General features: G+C 30.8%; 3 protein-coding genes across 4 annotated transcripts in view; 1 reads left to right on the top strand and 2 right to left on the bottom strand.

Moving 5' to 3' along the window:
• Positions 1 to 400, bottom strand: part of LOC115888383 (heterogeneous nuclear ribonucleoprotein Q) — a 122,488-nt gene extending 122,088 nt beyond the window's left edge. The window contains 2 exon segments of the mRNA XM_030908104.1: positions 56 to 146; positions 242 to 400. Of these exon segments, the coding sequence (XP_030763964.1) occupies positions 56 to 68 (13 nt within the window). The 5' untranslated portion in view covers positions 69 to 146; positions 242 to 400.
• A 478-nt stretch (positions 401 to 878) lies between these two features.
• Positions 879 to 1,799, bottom strand: LOC115888386 (mitochondrial pyruvate carrier 1). The gene is made up of 3 exons (XM_030908106.1): positions 1,565 to 1,799; positions 1,415 to 1,515; positions 879 to 1,349 (listed from the first exon to the last, which is right to left on the bottom strand). The coding sequence occupies exons 1-3, from the start codon at positions 1,642 to 1,644 to the stop codon at positions 1,183 to 1,185; spliced, it is 348 nt and encodes a 115-aa protein (XP_030763966.1). The 5' UTR covers positions 1,645 to 1,799; the 3' UTR covers positions 879 to 1,182.
• Positions 1,800 to 2,217: 418 nt separating this feature from the next.
• Positions 2,218 to 15,677, top strand: part of LOC115888381 (thyroid adenoma-associated protein homolog) — a 44,935-nt gene continuing 31,475 nt past the window's right edge. For both annotated transcript variants that reach the window (XM_030908102.1, XM_030908101.1), the window contains exons 1-10: positions 2,218 to 2,488; positions 2,538 to 2,881; positions 2,932 to 3,196; positions 3,247 to 3,440; positions 3,492 to 3,712; positions 3,770 to 3,954; positions 4,009 to 4,190; positions 6,282 to 6,456; positions 9,750 to 10,051; positions 12,656 to 12,905. In XM_030908102.1, coding sequence (XP_030763962.1) covers positions 2,327 to 2,488; positions 2,538 to 2,881; positions 2,932 to 3,196; positions 3,247 to 3,440; positions 3,492 to 3,712; positions 3,770 to 3,954; positions 4,009 to 4,190; positions 6,282 to 6,456; positions 9,750 to 10,051; positions 12,656 to 12,905 — 2,280 coding nt within the window. In that variant the 5' untranslated portion in view covers positions 2,218 to 2,326. The remainder of the gene's footprint in view (positions 2,489 to 2,537; positions 2,882 to 2,931; positions 3,197 to 3,246; positions 3,441 to 3,491; positions 3,713 to 3,769; positions 3,955 to 4,008; positions 4,191 to 6,281; positions 6,457 to 9,749; positions 10,052 to 12,655; positions 12,906 to 15,677) is intronic.

Below are 15,677 nucleotides of genomic sequence, written 5' to 3'. Positions count from 1 at the left end.
TTCTCCTATATCCATATTAAATAAATTAATAGGTATATAATAAACAGGTACTTACAGCAAACCACCATGATTTTTTGGATTTCTGTATCTGCCAAGAGAAATTGTCAGATTCACTTTGCACTTTTGAGGAGTATTTTTTCAAAAAACTGCAATAACATAAATACAATATGTATTAAGGAGAGTCGTTGGTAAAATGGGTAAAATGTTACAAAAGACGTTACTATTCAAATTATAATCATACCTTGTCGAAGAATCACAATTAATTCAACAAACTCCATAAGCTTTCAAATTTTACACTTCACAAAAATCAGAAACGACAATAAACTAAATGTTTCTTAGTTATTCCAATGCTTGGCAACGGTTGATAATTTTTCTTATATCTTCAGGTAAACAAAACTCCTTTATCTTCTTATCAAAATCAAAGGGATGTCAGCAGATGTCAGAACAAAAATGCAAATTGTCAAAATATTATTTTCGTCTTTGTCTATCTTTCTACGTAATTTCGCGAATTAAACACAGAAATACGTTCATTTTTAAAAATGCATTTTACCGTTTTTAGGACTTTCAATGCATATCTTCCAAACAAACGTACAAAAACTGTAAGGTGGAAATGATAATTAAATAAAATATTAAAAATACAATGATATAAATGGTTACTATTTTCCAAAAAAACGACATTTTTACGCACTAAGAACACGCGTTAACTATTCCGCCAAAAAAGAAGCCAAGGCCTATTAAATGAAAAGGCTTGATAAAACAAAAATATAATTTATTTCACCAGGAAATTAACATTAAATAACAACACCAATCTATAGGTACATATTATATACAACTGGAAAAATCTATATAAAAATCCAAGGCACTAAATTTAAACACTATTGAGGTAAATAAAAGTATATTTGAGCACATTTCAGATGCTTTGGTCCATAAGTTTTTAAAATATATCCATTTGTCTCTAACATTATGCATAATATAGTCTTATGGGTATTTATAAATATCAATATCTATGAAGCAGTTTTTTTTATTTTGAGATTACCTCTATTTATAATGACTAGTTTTAGTTTCCTTTGATGTAATTACAAACTATTTTATGGTATGATGCTTTACAATTTTTTCTATAAACCTGTACTGTAACCTGTACTTTGAAACCTAGTACCCGGATGCTTAATACCGAAGATACTGTTACTTTTGTTCTTCCTCGCCTTTTTTTGTGTAATTATAATTAACAAATCTTGTTAATTGAATTAGTTGAGTTCCTTCATTTGTAAAATGGCATGCAAACAACAACATGTTTCTAGGCTGCACTTTCCAAGCAAATCTCATAAACATAGCGGAATAGAGACACAAAGCTAAAATTAATGTTATGTAATTAATATACGATTTTCATTTGCTTGTTCTGTAATAATGAACCAACCTATTGTCATTTTTCCACTGATATATTTAGGATCTTTGCCAAAATCAGCTATAGCTGCTAAAGGAATGCCCCAATTTGCCACTGGTCCCCAAAAATGAGTGCTACAAGAACAACCTTGAAATTTTGAAAGTGTTTAACCTATTGACTTACCTCATTAAATAATTTCGAAATTCTTTGGATTTTAGTTGCTCGACGAGCTTTTTACCTAAATCGCCTACTTTTGAACTCATTTTATCTTAATGTATAAATTTATTGTTATAATTAAACTAGTAAAAAAATGAGGAAGAACAAAAGTTAAGTTTTCAATAAATCGAATACATATGAACACAAACATATGAAGGTTAGGTATCTGTCAGTGTGACATTGCTGTAATCTGTTTAAAAGATAATTATTATTTTTATTCGTTAAATGTATACAATCCATATAATTACCAAACATGCTTATCATCAAGGCAATAATACCATTTTTATAATTTTGTTTTTTGTTTATACAATGATAAAATTAGGAATGAATTTCGATATCGATAAATTTAAATTATATCGATGCTATTAAATATTTTGATATTTTTCAATAATAATTTAATACTCACTAGGTAATAATAAAATTTGTGGTGTATCTAGGAATATACTTACACGGCTTAGGAAAGAAAAAATATTAAATAAATGAGAATTCTTTATTTAATTTTTACTTTTTGATATATGATCCTAGACCCCTTTATAAATTTATGCTCTATGGCTATAGAGGCTATAGCCGTGATTTTGTTTAAGAAGAATTTTATCTTTTATCTGACATTTATCGGCAAAGACGTGCGTCAAAAATTTAGCGGAAAGCGTGGAATGAGATGAACACGAGCATGAATTTCCTATTTTTTAGTTAAGAATTAAGTGTAGTTTAAATATTTATGGCGTTAGAATGGCCGAGATCTCTAATACTATTAAGGAAAGCAGCTTGTTACCTTTGGAATTTCAGAATGGAGTCAATAAGAACTTGACGAATCCAACTTTACAGAACTTTTTAAAAGAACTTGCTGCTACTGACCACGAGAATGATATAAAAAAGATTATAGAGGAAATTGTAAGATTGCCTAAATAAATACTTATTATTTTTAATACAATAGTTTTAGGTTCATTGCTATGTAACTTCTACAGAGAACAAATTGTTGCATATCGAAGTTAGGAACACCATTATAGAGCTCTTTACAAAGTTTAATGGAAAAAAGCACTTGAAGAAATATGTACAAGACCTTGTAATTAAGCAAAACTTGGTGAATGACATAATAAAGAGTACAGCTGAAGATATTTTGGATAGAATAAAAAATGAAAAGACATGTGATTTGAAAGAGTGCCATAAATTTTTGCATTTTGTGTCTGTTCTTCAAACATCACCAAAATATGATTTTGAGACAAATTGTAGACCTTTATTTCCATTGTATATATTTCTCTTTGATAGTTACGGATATTATGCAAGGTAATTGTTAGATCTTTATTTGTTTTTTTTTGTAAAATATCTATTTCCAGTCAAGTAAAACAAGACATCATTCCTGAAATTGAAGAATTGAATTTTCTTATGAGTACAGTTGTTAAGCAAATATTGCCTGTGTTTGTTAAAAATATTTCATTCCTTGAAGAAATAAAAGAGCAGTACTTACAGTCTCTGTTAATGTACTGTTATATTCTTCTTTTCAATGAAAAAATTGGATTTGATCTGAGACTGAAAGTCTGCTTAGTGTTTGTGTATTCTTTTAATGTGTTAGAAGGTGATACCATGAGTATATCTCAACTGGTAAGTTTATTGTATTTTTAGAAAAATATTTATAATATATATTTTTCCAGTTAAGTAAAAATCAATCACTATTTAATTTGTCAATAAATGAAGCAAGTGATGAAGAGAAACCTAGCGATTATCTTATTATTATATATTCATCAATTATAAGTGTTTTATCAGAAGAAAAGTTAGTGTCTGAAACAGTTGATGGCAAATCTTTAATTTTGGTATTGTTTGAAGGTATTTTAGAAACTTATAAAAGGTATTTATCTTAAAACATTTTTATTGTTGTATTAATAATATATTTTTCAAGTAATCCTGGACATTCCTCTATAGTAATAGAAACTAGCAAGACCCTTTGTCTCATGGCAAAACAGTTTAGAAAAATACCTTTAAATCTAGTCAAAGACATATTCTTAGAAGGATTGTATTATGTGTCATCTCATGCTGATTATTTTATTGATACTGTTAGAAATTATTCTAAAATTTTCTTTGAAGAATTGGTAGCATTAGCGGCCTATCATTATGGGAATGGTGAGTTGAAATGGTATATTCTCTAAAAAATATAGATGTAAATAATATATTTTAAAGGTTCTACAGAATTAACTGATATCCTAGTGGGAAAATTTGAAGAAATACCAGATGAAGGTGCGATGAGATTTTTTGCTTATGAAAACATAGCTAAATATTATGGTTGTGATTTCTTGCTGAAGGAATTTGACCAGTTACCGCTTATCCTATTGGAGTGTGTTGATAATCCTACAATTATCGATCAAGTATGTTTTTTAATTTAATTGAAATATATATAATTAAATACCAATACTTTTTAGGCTTGTAAGTCATACCAAATGTTATTAGAGAAAAGTTTCTCCACAGACAATGAAGAAGTCTGGATCAAGACTTGGGTCATTCCTGTAATAAATCTGTTGCGGTCTGGCCAGAGAAATGAAAATTTTTGCCAGAAAATTATAAGTGCAGCTTTTAAATTGCAGCCCGCATTACTAAGAATGACGTAAGTCCATCTTTTGTTAAACATTTAAAACATATCTATTTTTATCATTACTTATATGTATAGCGATCAAGAGTTGTTACATTTAGTTAATGTCACTTTTAATAAAATTAATGTATTTTTCAAATGCATTTTAAAATGATATTTTCATACAGTTCCAAGTTTAGTTTTTAATAAATATATTTTTATAGTTTGTTTCTAAATTAAATAAACTATTTTTTTTAATATATAATATATCCAATTTTTCATAGTTTTCGAACATTTTTTTAATATCTACCGAATTTAATAAAAATTTCCAGTTTCTTAACATTCTGCTACTCATTCTGTATATTTATGTTATATTTTTTAAAAATTTTTGATACTCTTGATCTTTTTATACAGTATATTGTTTTATTATGTTTAAAAAAACTAAAGGAAAGTCTGTACATTTGAACTACTTTTATATCAGCAGACGATATATACGACAGTATTTTGGTGTATTATGGTGAATTAGTGTTTTATTTTGCTCTTGTAACACCAAGGTTCCAACCCCCAATTCTAAACTTTTATACTATTTTATTGTTTATTTATTTTAAGCTAAAAATTAGGAACAAAATTATCTTAAATATTTTTGAACCAGAATGTAGAATGTCTAAGAGAGAAGTTGATCACCGCGACCTTACAGATCTTTTGTGTGTTCCTCTTTGTTGAGTTGTGTTATAACGAGTTATAACTCATCAGTCTCAGCGCTTTAACACAAGCCAATATCTGAGACGGCTCCACAGAGGCCAGCTCGCCATCCTCGACATCAGCCGTACCAAAGTTCATGGCACGAACGGTCGTCATCTCGGCCCACTCAATGATAAATAGTGATGGGATAACTCGAGCGAATATTCGCTCGAGTACTCGATTATTGAAATAACCAACATCGCTCGACTATGAACGAGCGATGCACGTGACGAGTTACGAGCGACGAACGCAAGCGATCCTAGAATGAAATAAATTGAAATCCGATTTTAATGTGACATACTCGATACAAAGCCAAGCGAATTTTCTACATACATTGCAGGTAGCAAATTTATACGACGTTATCCGTTACGTACCTGAGTGACAACATTTTACGACGTACATCGACAATGCTTTAAACTAAACTAAATCAAGCGAATTACTCGTCGCTTGCTACTTGCCATTCATCACCGAAAGAATATGTGCTCTGCAAACACTACTTACTGCTTGGCGTTACGAGTTGCGAGTACAACAAGCGACGGGCGAAAACCCGTATTTTTAAATACAAGCGAAATGTCGCTCGAGCGATCTCTCAATTATTGAAATCGCTTGACACTGGAGTGCACGATTACTGAAATTATTCAGATTTTCCCATCACTAATGATAAGGTGTTCTGGTGTTTCTCCATTTTCCCCACAGAATCTGCATTCGTCGTTGTTTCTCAGCTTCGGCCTACTGAGGTGTTCGTTAAGGAGACTGTGTAATGTTAGAAACCCTGTGACAATCCGAAGATTGTTTTTACTTAAATCAAGAAAAACCTTTGATTTTTCTCGGTCGTAAGTTCTGAGGAACTTTTTCGAGTGTCTTGAAACCACACAGTGAGGATTGAACCACAAAATATCTTTTAATTTTATATTTATACTGGCAAAGAATAATTTTTATATTTGCGCACTTTTTATTAAATCAAGTTTGTATTTTTATAATACTGTTTTTTAAGAGATATTATCTAATTTTTACGAGAATTTTCAAATAACTCACGCGTTGAGTTAATTTTTTTAATATTTACAGAAGGAATGTTTGTATGTTTGAACTACTTTTATATTATTTTATTATTTATTTATTTCCAGTTGAAAATTATGAAGAAAATTTCACATATATTTTTAATAGTGTATTAATACTGCCACAAAACTATCTTTATATTTGCACACTTTATTAAATCAAGTTCCTGTTGGCCTAGGACATTTTGGTATTTTATACTACTGCTTCTTTTTATTAGAGATTATCTAATTTTTAAATATCTCATACTGTATGGTCATATTTTTTTAATATTTAACGAAAGAATTTTATATTTTATATTTGAATTTGTATTTGATTGTTCTTTTTATATAGTTTTCCAAACGACTATATCGGAACTGTTGAGGAATCCAAAGTTCTGCTACATTGCTTACTCAATGCCCGAAAAAACGGCATAGAACTGAGTTTGGAAAAAGATAGTATTCTGTACTGGAGGGGCTTAATTGATAAACAAAAAATGGAAATGTTTATGATACATCAAGATGAGGAGGTAAAAGATGTTATATACTATTGTTTTTATTGACATGCCAATTTATTGACATGCATATTGATGGCATAGCAGCATTGTTTCACGTTGTAATAGTAAACTGAATCCCTCTCCCTCTCTCTCTGTTCGTTTTATGAATACTGAACCTTGTTGCAATGTCTAAAGAAAACGAGTAGCAACTCAACATTAATTTAATTTTTTTTCTAAATAGTATGTTTCTCTATTTTACAGGAAAAAACTATTAATAAGTAGATTAATAATCAAAAAATTGACATTTATAATAGCCTACAATTTATAATTGGACATTAAAATTGTTGTATTAGATATTGATTTTTTGTTAGCTTCACTTATTTTTTTGCAATTTTTACAAAAAAATAATTAGTTTTTTTTTTAAATGTTCAAAAGAGTATTTTAGTTCCATATCAGTTGACACATTTAAATATATTTTTGTTATTGGACATACAATAATTGCTGTCCTCCATTCGCGAATTTCAAGTTCCTGAGCTTTACGCCCTGGGCTACTCAGAACGGTTCTGAAAGGAGCTGTGCACCATATAGCGCGGAACAGTTCTGAACTTTATGACTCAATTGAACAGGCACATTAAAATTTTCATGTATTTTAAAATGTTTTATATTGTATTCTAATGCACCGATTTTGATCATTTATTAAAAAACAAGTTGTAGCTAAATTTTTGACTTTTTATGTCTCTTTCTAAATTAAAAATAAAAGTTGCCATCTAATTATATGAGGGAAAACAAAATGTTGATATTTTGGTGAAAGTTCGAAACACCCTGTGGAGTACGTTAGTAAAGAATAAGCAAATAATTAAAGAATCATTTTATCATCTAAGTGTATCTTTTTTCGATAGTTTGTTTTTTGGTTCATCTCTTATTTTATTTTTTTTTGGAGATATTCGCTTTTGAAGAAGACACTAACATTTTTTTCCTATTTTTTACATTAAAACCACGCCTTCGCTTTTGCCTAGTCAACAGACCTATAAAATAGAGTTTATGCTTTATATAATGTCATTGTCTTTGTAAAATCATCTTATTATTGTCATAGAGATGGTTTGATTTGGTTTGGTCCAAAAGTTGTTCTCTACCATGATTAATTAATGCAGCAATAGCCGATACTTCAGAACTTAAAATCATCTCTACTAGGGTAAACGTCAATAAACAATTATAATATAACTTTTCTATGACAGTGACATTACACAAACAATAAACACTATTTTATAAGTGTGTTGATGAGGATCCAAAATCAATGCTAGAATTGCTGTAAATCCTTAACTGTCTCATTGAAATGCGAAAATCTCCAATAAAAATAAAGCTATTGAGATGAATCCAAAAACTGACTAACGAGAAAAGACGTCCCTAGATGATAAAATGATTTTTAAATTCCTTGCTTTGTTATCATATTCTACAGGGTGTTTCGAACTTTTACCAAAATATCAACATTTTGTTTTCCCTCGTATAATTGACAGATGCCAACTTTAATTTTTAATTTAGAAAAAGACACTAAAAAGTCAAATAATTTAGCTACAAATTGCTTAAAAAACCATCAAAATGGGCCCGCTAGAACAAAATATATTAAACTTTAAAATATGTCAAAATTTTAAGGTGTCCGTTTTTCGTGCCGGTGAGTGTACTAAATCCTCCTTTGCTTTTTAGTTCAGGCATTGGGGATCAAAAAAGGGGCCTGCTTGGAAAACAGTCCGGAAGTTTTGAAACTTTGCAGGTTTATAGGTTTTGGGGTCCCTAACTAAAATCCATAAAATGCACATTTCCAGACTTGCCACCGGGCGCCCAAGATCGGTATTTTGTGGGTATCTCGAAAACTATGCCTTTTTCGCGAAAACTTGAGGAGAGACATAACAAAATTAAAGAGAATAAAATTTCCTATAAAAAAGGTTTTATGAAAATTTTTGCTAAAATCACCTGTTTAGGCACAAAATCCCTGGAAATTTTGCAATTTTGCGTAAAATATGATATGTATAGTCGATTTTCCGAAATCAAATGTCGATTAGGGTTCACTAAAACTGATTAGTTTTAGTTTAGTTTCTTCAATTTTGTCATGAAACAGTGGCGTATCATTAATACGCTCATTAATTTATGAATAATTAATTGTCGTGCTGGACAGCATTCATTGCGAACTTGCCATTGCCAAACATTGCCCATTGCCAAACCAAACCACCAGATTCAGCATTGGTCTGGTTGTACCAAAGATGCCGAGGAATGCGGTTGGAAGAAAACAAAAACAGGCATTACTCCAGTCACAACGTTGAAAGATCCAGCTCCAAAATCCCTGTTGGCATTTTTATCCTGTAAATGCAAAACCAACAACTATGGCAAAGCCTGCGGATGCAGAAAAGAAATGTTCAATGATTTGTGCATACTGCAATGGGAAATCCTGTGACAACGTCACTGAAGTGTCACTCGACGAATCCGATGAAGAGGAGTTGGACTTGCTTGTAGATATCCCTCTGGCGGCTGAAGATGAAGAGTTGGACGTATTGAGAGACCACCCTGATGAGCCCAGCACAGCAGACACGATCGACTTTGACATCAATGAGCCAGATCCGTCGGGCTTGTGCAGATAAGTTAAATTTTTTAATTTATCTAGTGGATTAGGCCTCCGGGGAGACCACGTTAAAATAAACTCGCCATATACTTGATCTCTTGGGTGGTGTGGAAATAAGTAGACGTTTTCAATAATTAAAATTAATTATTCATAAATTAATGAGCGAATTAATGATACGCCACTGTTTTATGGCAAAATTGAAGAAACTAAACTAAAACTAGTTTTAGTGAACCCTAATCGACATTGATTTCGGAAAATCGACTATACATAATATATCATATTTTACGCAAAATTGTAAGATTTTCAGGGATTTTGTGCCTAAACGGTTGACTTTAACGAAAATTTTCATAAAACCTTTTTTATAGGAAATTTTATTCTCTTTATTTTTGCTTTCCTCAAATTTTCGCGAAAAACGCATAGTTTTCGAGATATTCACAAAATACCGATTTTGGGCCATGCCATCTTGCCAAGATGGCGGCGCCGGCGGCAAGTCTGTAAATGTGCATTTTATGGATTTTAGTTAGGGACCCCAAAACCTATAAACCTGCAAAGTTGCAAAACTTCCGGACTTTTTTTCAAGCAAAAAATCCCAATGACTGAACTATTTATTATTTGTAAAAAAAAACATTTCAACAATAGTCAAACATTTTGGCAGTACAATGGAAATACTATTAATTATCATCAATTAAATACCAAATTTTTATGATTTTTTTAGATTAGACTGTTAGTTCTGGCTTCAATAACTGAAAGCCTGAAATCAACCGAATTGTACCTAGACTGGGAATTTATATTTTTAATTAATTACATAAGGTATAATATAACGGCTCAATCGCCCAATGTAAGAAAACAAATCGTGTGTTATTACAAAAAAGTCCTAACGCGATTTGACGCCGGATACAAGGTTATCGGGAAGAACATTTCAAATCTGTCAAAATCCTTGGAACTGAATTCCAGTGAAGAAAGGGACCAGAAAAAATACTTGTCTCTATATCAGGAGCTGAAGAAGTCTTACAGAAGGTACATTATTTTATTAATATGTTTTTGTGTTTAATGCAAAATCGGTCCATGAAAATAATAGATTATGAATAAAAATACTAAGACAGAAATGTAAAGGATATTTTGCTCTGAGGCTGTTGACATTTTATTAGCCTTTGAAGTGCTTATGGCACTTTTCAAATGCTAATGACTTAAAAACAGTTGGAGATAGAGCTGTGGCACCTTTAATACTAGTAAAATCCAAAAATGTCATAATATAGACAGTGTTTCGTTTAAAACTGTTGTTTGGAATAAGCCGTGTTTTAAATATTTTCTACGAATTTCATACTCGACGGCAGTTATTTTCGATCATACAGTAATACTAAGGGCTGACAAAGGTTAGTTTTGGGTCGAGATTTCCGTATGTAAGAAGAGTACAATGCGTTGATAATGTACTGAACAAAGAGAGAACAGTAAAAACGTTGCCAAACGTATGAAATAAACCGAGAAACTGTGCACATTGCTAAGAGACGTGGAAGGGGATATAGCAGATTCGTCGCGGTCGACCGGTCGACTCAGACAGTACTTAAAATTCTAGAAAAGGGTGTACATCGTGCGTTCAGTTTCACGATTTAATTACGTCTCGTGGTACTATATATAGGGAAATTGGAACAATTTCCGTTGCACGTCATCAATGACACCATGCGTCGTCTTATGGAGTTTGCTGGTGGTTGTATTATGATGTGCAACGGAAGTTATTTTAATTTCCCTAGAATTTGTTTATTTATTAAGGAGTCGTAATTTTCCCTATAGTTTGTAAATTTTTAAGTGCAAGTTAGAAACATTTGCACTTTTGGTAAAAATAAGTGGAATTGAGGTCGAACTCTGAATTCAAATATCGATATCTTAAAATCCATTAGAAATAATTGATTGTATTTTTTTAATATTTCTACTATATTTTCTTCGCAGACACTATGTGAAATTTTTGAATATAAAAAACCAAACCCATCGATTTTTTTCTTATTTAAACATCTTGTAAAATATCCGAACTTCAATATCCAATAGTAGTTCTTGAGTTATCGCGTGTTATGTGTTAAAAAGTTGAGTTTTTAAATTATCGCAATTACTGACGTTTTCTCGTTATAAAAAAATGGACACCCTAACGATATCCTTATAATTCCATTTCAGATGCTCAGAAACATATCTAATGATTTTATCTAGTTATCTTTTCAAAAAAAGTCTTATAAAAATAAGTGGTATTCGATCGTGATTTTACTTTACTTGATAGGGAAAGGGGTATAGGGATCTTAATAAGATCCCTGTGCGATTTACTTCCACACATATAAATACCGACCCAAAAGTAAGAGTTGCCAGCATGATATACCGGTCTGGTCATTCTAAATAGGGTGGTCTGTATTTTAACGAGTTAAAAAAAGATATAGATAACTGATTTAACGTTATAACAAATTGATAAAGTGGGTCATAAATAAATCCAGTGTTGTCGGTTCCTGCTTACAGTAGCCTGGTTAGCGAGGTGAAAATCAAGATTGATTTAGGGGGAATAAACTGAAATAGGTGAGAAATTAGTAGTGTAGCCAAAATTATGAATTAATTGTTGATATATTAGTGGTCTTATCTTTGCTGCATTAATATTCAAAATTTATTGGTTGTAAAAAATGTCTATACCTCTGTGGCGGATAAAAAAAAATCTTCAAAAAAGTCCTATGAGTATTTCCCCACTGTAAGAAAATCTACAAAATAAAATAATTATTTTTTGTGAACACTGCTGCGTTAATCCAACGGAGACTAATTGTCAGCAGTGGTTTACTAATAAACAAATTTGCCTAACGGACAAAAAAATGCTTAACCTTTCGGAAAGTATATCTCTTTCCGTCGTCGGAAGCAAAAAACACAAAGAACAAATGAAAAGAAGAAAAAAAAGAGCAAAAAAAAATACAAAGAAAAAGACAAAAACTATTTAAAATATTTAAATGCAACTATTCGAGAACACTTTAGTTTTTTTTTAAACAGACACGTCTATAAAAACCGTTGACGTTTTGTTAATATGAAATTATATCAAGTTAAACTTCAAAATTAACAATTACTACCTGATAACAATAATTACTTAATAAGATAAAATTAAAAAGCTTCAAACTTTCTGTATGGTTATTTTTTAATTTGTTTTTAATTTTTAGGTATGTTATGTTTATCTATGTTATGTTCTTTAAGATCAAAGAAGCGATTGCCATACATTACTAACATCTACAGATGGACGAGCAATATATTTATTCTTATTAGATTGTATTAAAAAAGCCCCTTTTATTTTTCTTTTAGAGGCTATCGCTTCTTTCATCATAAATTTAATTATTGGTTAGTTTTAAATTCTTATTGGAATATTCGGGAATTGAAGAAATATATAAGCCCGCTTTTTGTCGCTTCTTAACATGCTTGACTTTCCATTTAGGATCTCTGGTTCAATATCTTTCACATTAAGATCAGACCATCTATACTTAGGATGACTCAGCTTTTATAATCTATGAAAATAAGACAATTAAAATGGTATGAGTCTTACATTTGATTTCTTTGTTTTTCGAATTTTTAAGACTAACTTTTTTAGTAAACTACTTACAAAAATACTTTTTTTAGGTTTATTTGCAATTTGACAAGGATATTTATAGGAAACTTGTCGTACGACTCTAACTACCCTCGACGGGCTACTAGCCTGGAGTTGTTATTGATTATCCAGACTATTCTAAATCCAGACGAATGGAAAAGCTGCTGGAATGAAGAAGACGTCAAGAACAGCCACAATATTCTCTTCGATTCCTACGAGAGCAATAAAGGGATGATCGTGAAGCTCTTGAAAACCCTGCCACCGAATTATTTAGGATTTATGGTAAGTTATAGTCTGTCCAACGAGAAGATCCTTGACAGTGATAGATGTGTCTGTCATTTTAATTTCAGAGTAGTTTATTTTATTTTACAAAGAAATAAGCTGGTAGAAGCATAGCAGGAAATATTTAAATTTAAATTTGACTGACAAGTGATTACTTCAAAATATTGTGAAAAAACCTGTATAAAACTGAAAAAATGTAATTGAGTTATTTTATTTAATAAAAACAGTACGTGTTAATACCAAACAAACAAGAACAAGACACCACATACAAAAAAAATATAAAAAAGAACTATTTCTTACTTTCAAGCTTTATGAAACTTCCCGCATTTATGATTATTTTTATCAATATAACTTATGTACAAATACAAATTTGTAATATTCCACAGGAATAAATAAAACAACATAAATAAAACAAACTATTTTATTAATAATAACACTTACCAAATTTTATACCTTAAAGGTTGATTAATTAACTTTAATCTTAATTTTTTTAATCCAGTACATTTTGACATTATTTTTCTGCAGTATTAAAATCCATTATTTACCTATCGTGTGATGTCGATATTTTACAGCTACTCCAGTTTTTAGTATGTGTTTAGTATGGTCCTACCATATTCGAGATGCACTTATCTACGACGCGATTGTATACGAACTTCATTGATGGTAACTTGTAACTTTATTGGTGTATAAGACTTTCTTCCTGGGCAGCGAGTATTAACAAATTAAACTACTGTGCTCTGGGTCTACAGTTAATTTTCACTCGATTTTTCCTCCACTTGATTTCAAAAGACACAAAACACAGGTAATAACACGAATCAAAATGCATCATCTTCCAAAACGCAGGGTATTTGACCAAAGTTGACACAAAATTATAACCTATAATTTGGCAAGACTTTGACAAGCGTCAAAAATCTAAAGGCGAGTTCATACGCATCGGCGTCCGTTTGTCGTTCATCGTTCCGTCAAACCAATAAAATTGAAATACGATCTGTCATTTTTGAAATAAACCAATAAAACTGGTTAAAAACAACAAGAGACGACGGATGACGGATTTATATTTAAACCCATCCATAGTTAACTTAACAATTATTAGAAACTTTTTTTAGTAAAATAAATAGATTGGTATGGAACGTCATCTGCTTTTCTTCTGTCATCGTCTGTCGAAATCTTACCTGAGAAAAAAAACAAAGTATAGGTAGTTATCGTATTGTTTACGTAAGTATGGTATTATAGTTAGTCTGTCCAATTAGTCGCATAATTTCGACAGACGACATCCAAAAAAATTACTACTACTACTGCCATTACTCGCTGACGAGTATTTAATTTTTTTTTTCATGGGTTTTCCACACTCCCGACATTCAAAAATCTAATTTCTTTGTTGCCTCTTTACCTTTTGGTTGTCGCTGTTAACTGAGTATACAATTCTTCTCCATTGTATTCTATTGTGCTCTGCTTCTTCCCACTGATTCTGCATGCTTATCCAGTTTTCGTCGAAAATATCCTTGTACAGGGTGTCCCACAAAGAATAGCTCTCGGCTGTATCTCGGAAAGTATTAGCCGTAGGGCCTGTGAAAAAAAAAATTACTAAAGAGGCTATGGGAAATTGCAGGAAAATATTTTAGAACGGAAGTAGTAGAACGGCCGCTAGAGAGCGCAACTGCTATAAAAAATAAGAAAATGAAGTTTTACACAATTTTGCCCAGATAACAGGTACTATAAATAACAGCTTCATAATCTTCAATAAATTTTGAATATTTTCTGTTAAAATTATTTCCTCATATCTTCCAAAATAAAGTGGTGGGGAAGGTTAAATCTGTTTTTATTTAAATATTAATAATTCCGGACTGGATAAACGGAATCTAACAAACGGGTGCTCGTTTAAAAGAGCGTTTATTACTCTATATTATACCATATAAATAATAATAATAAGCTTTTGAATCTAGACGCTACGGGGTGTTGTCTTACAATATAACAAACATTGCGCGTTTTTTCAAATAAAAATAAATATGTAATTTTAGCTGATGGTAAAGAATAATAAAAGCTTAAAAAGTCAGAGATAACCGCATCTTGATATCTTTTTTTCAACCAAAGTTATTAGCAAAATTATAATAAATACGAAAAAATAAGCCCTTAATTACTTAATTTTTATAACACGGTTAGAGTAGCCCTCTTGATTATGACCATTCTAATAAAAAATAAGATAGAAACGATTAGTTTCTTCCAAAATCGATAATATACCACAATACCATAATACCAGATGTATTAATATCTAATAATTAAGATACCAATAACAGTGAATAAGAAACGACGCGTCGTTTCTTATTCACTGTTATTCGCGACGTCTCAGTGAAGTCGTCGCGACGCCTCAGTGAAGTCATGGTAGGTTTTGGAAAAAAGTTGCTTTTGACGTAATAGTATAAACGTCAAAGTGTTATTAGATCAACATTTTGATATTCTTAGCAGCGGTCTTTCTCTTTTGAAGAAAGGCATTTTAGAAAACCAATCAAAAGATAAAGAAAGCTGCTGAGACTATAAAAATGTTGATACAATAATATTTGGATGTTTAAACTATCTCTTTAAAATAAAAAAAAATGCATTTTTCCAAAGCCAACCTTGAATTCACTGAGGTGCCATTTCTTGTTCACTGTCATTGATATCTTAATTATTAGGTACTAAATACACCTAGTATTATGGTATTCTGGTACATTGTGGATTTTTTGAATAAAATACTCTTTTTTATCATATTTTTTATTAGAATGGTCATAATCTGGA

Source organism: Sitophilus oryzae, unplaced genomic scaffold (genome assembly GCF_002938485.1).
Source record: "Sitophilus oryzae breed Bouriz unplaced genomic scaffold, Soryzae_2.0 scaffold_734_pilon_pilon, whole genome shotgun sequence".
Classification (NCBI taxonomy): Eukaryota; Metazoa; Arthropoda; class Insecta; order Coleoptera; family Curculionidae; genus Sitophilus; species Sitophilus oryzae.
Note: the sequence above shows the minus strand (reverse complement) of the source record. Positions and strands in the feature narration are given on the sequence as shown.

Coding starts and splice junctions, on each gene's coding strand:
- LOC115888386 (XM_030908106.1), bottom strand. CDS start 1,644: ATGAGTTCAAAAGTAGGCGATTTAGGTAAAAAGCTCGTCGAGCAACTA. Junction 1,516..1,564: donor TTTCGAAATTATTTAATGAG/GTAAGTCAATAG, acceptor TTGTTCTTGTAG/CACTCATTTTTGGGGACCAG. Junction 1,350..1,414: donor CAGTGGAAAAATGACAATAG/GTTGGTTCATTA, acceptor CATTAATTTTAG/CTTTGTGTCTCTATTCCGCT.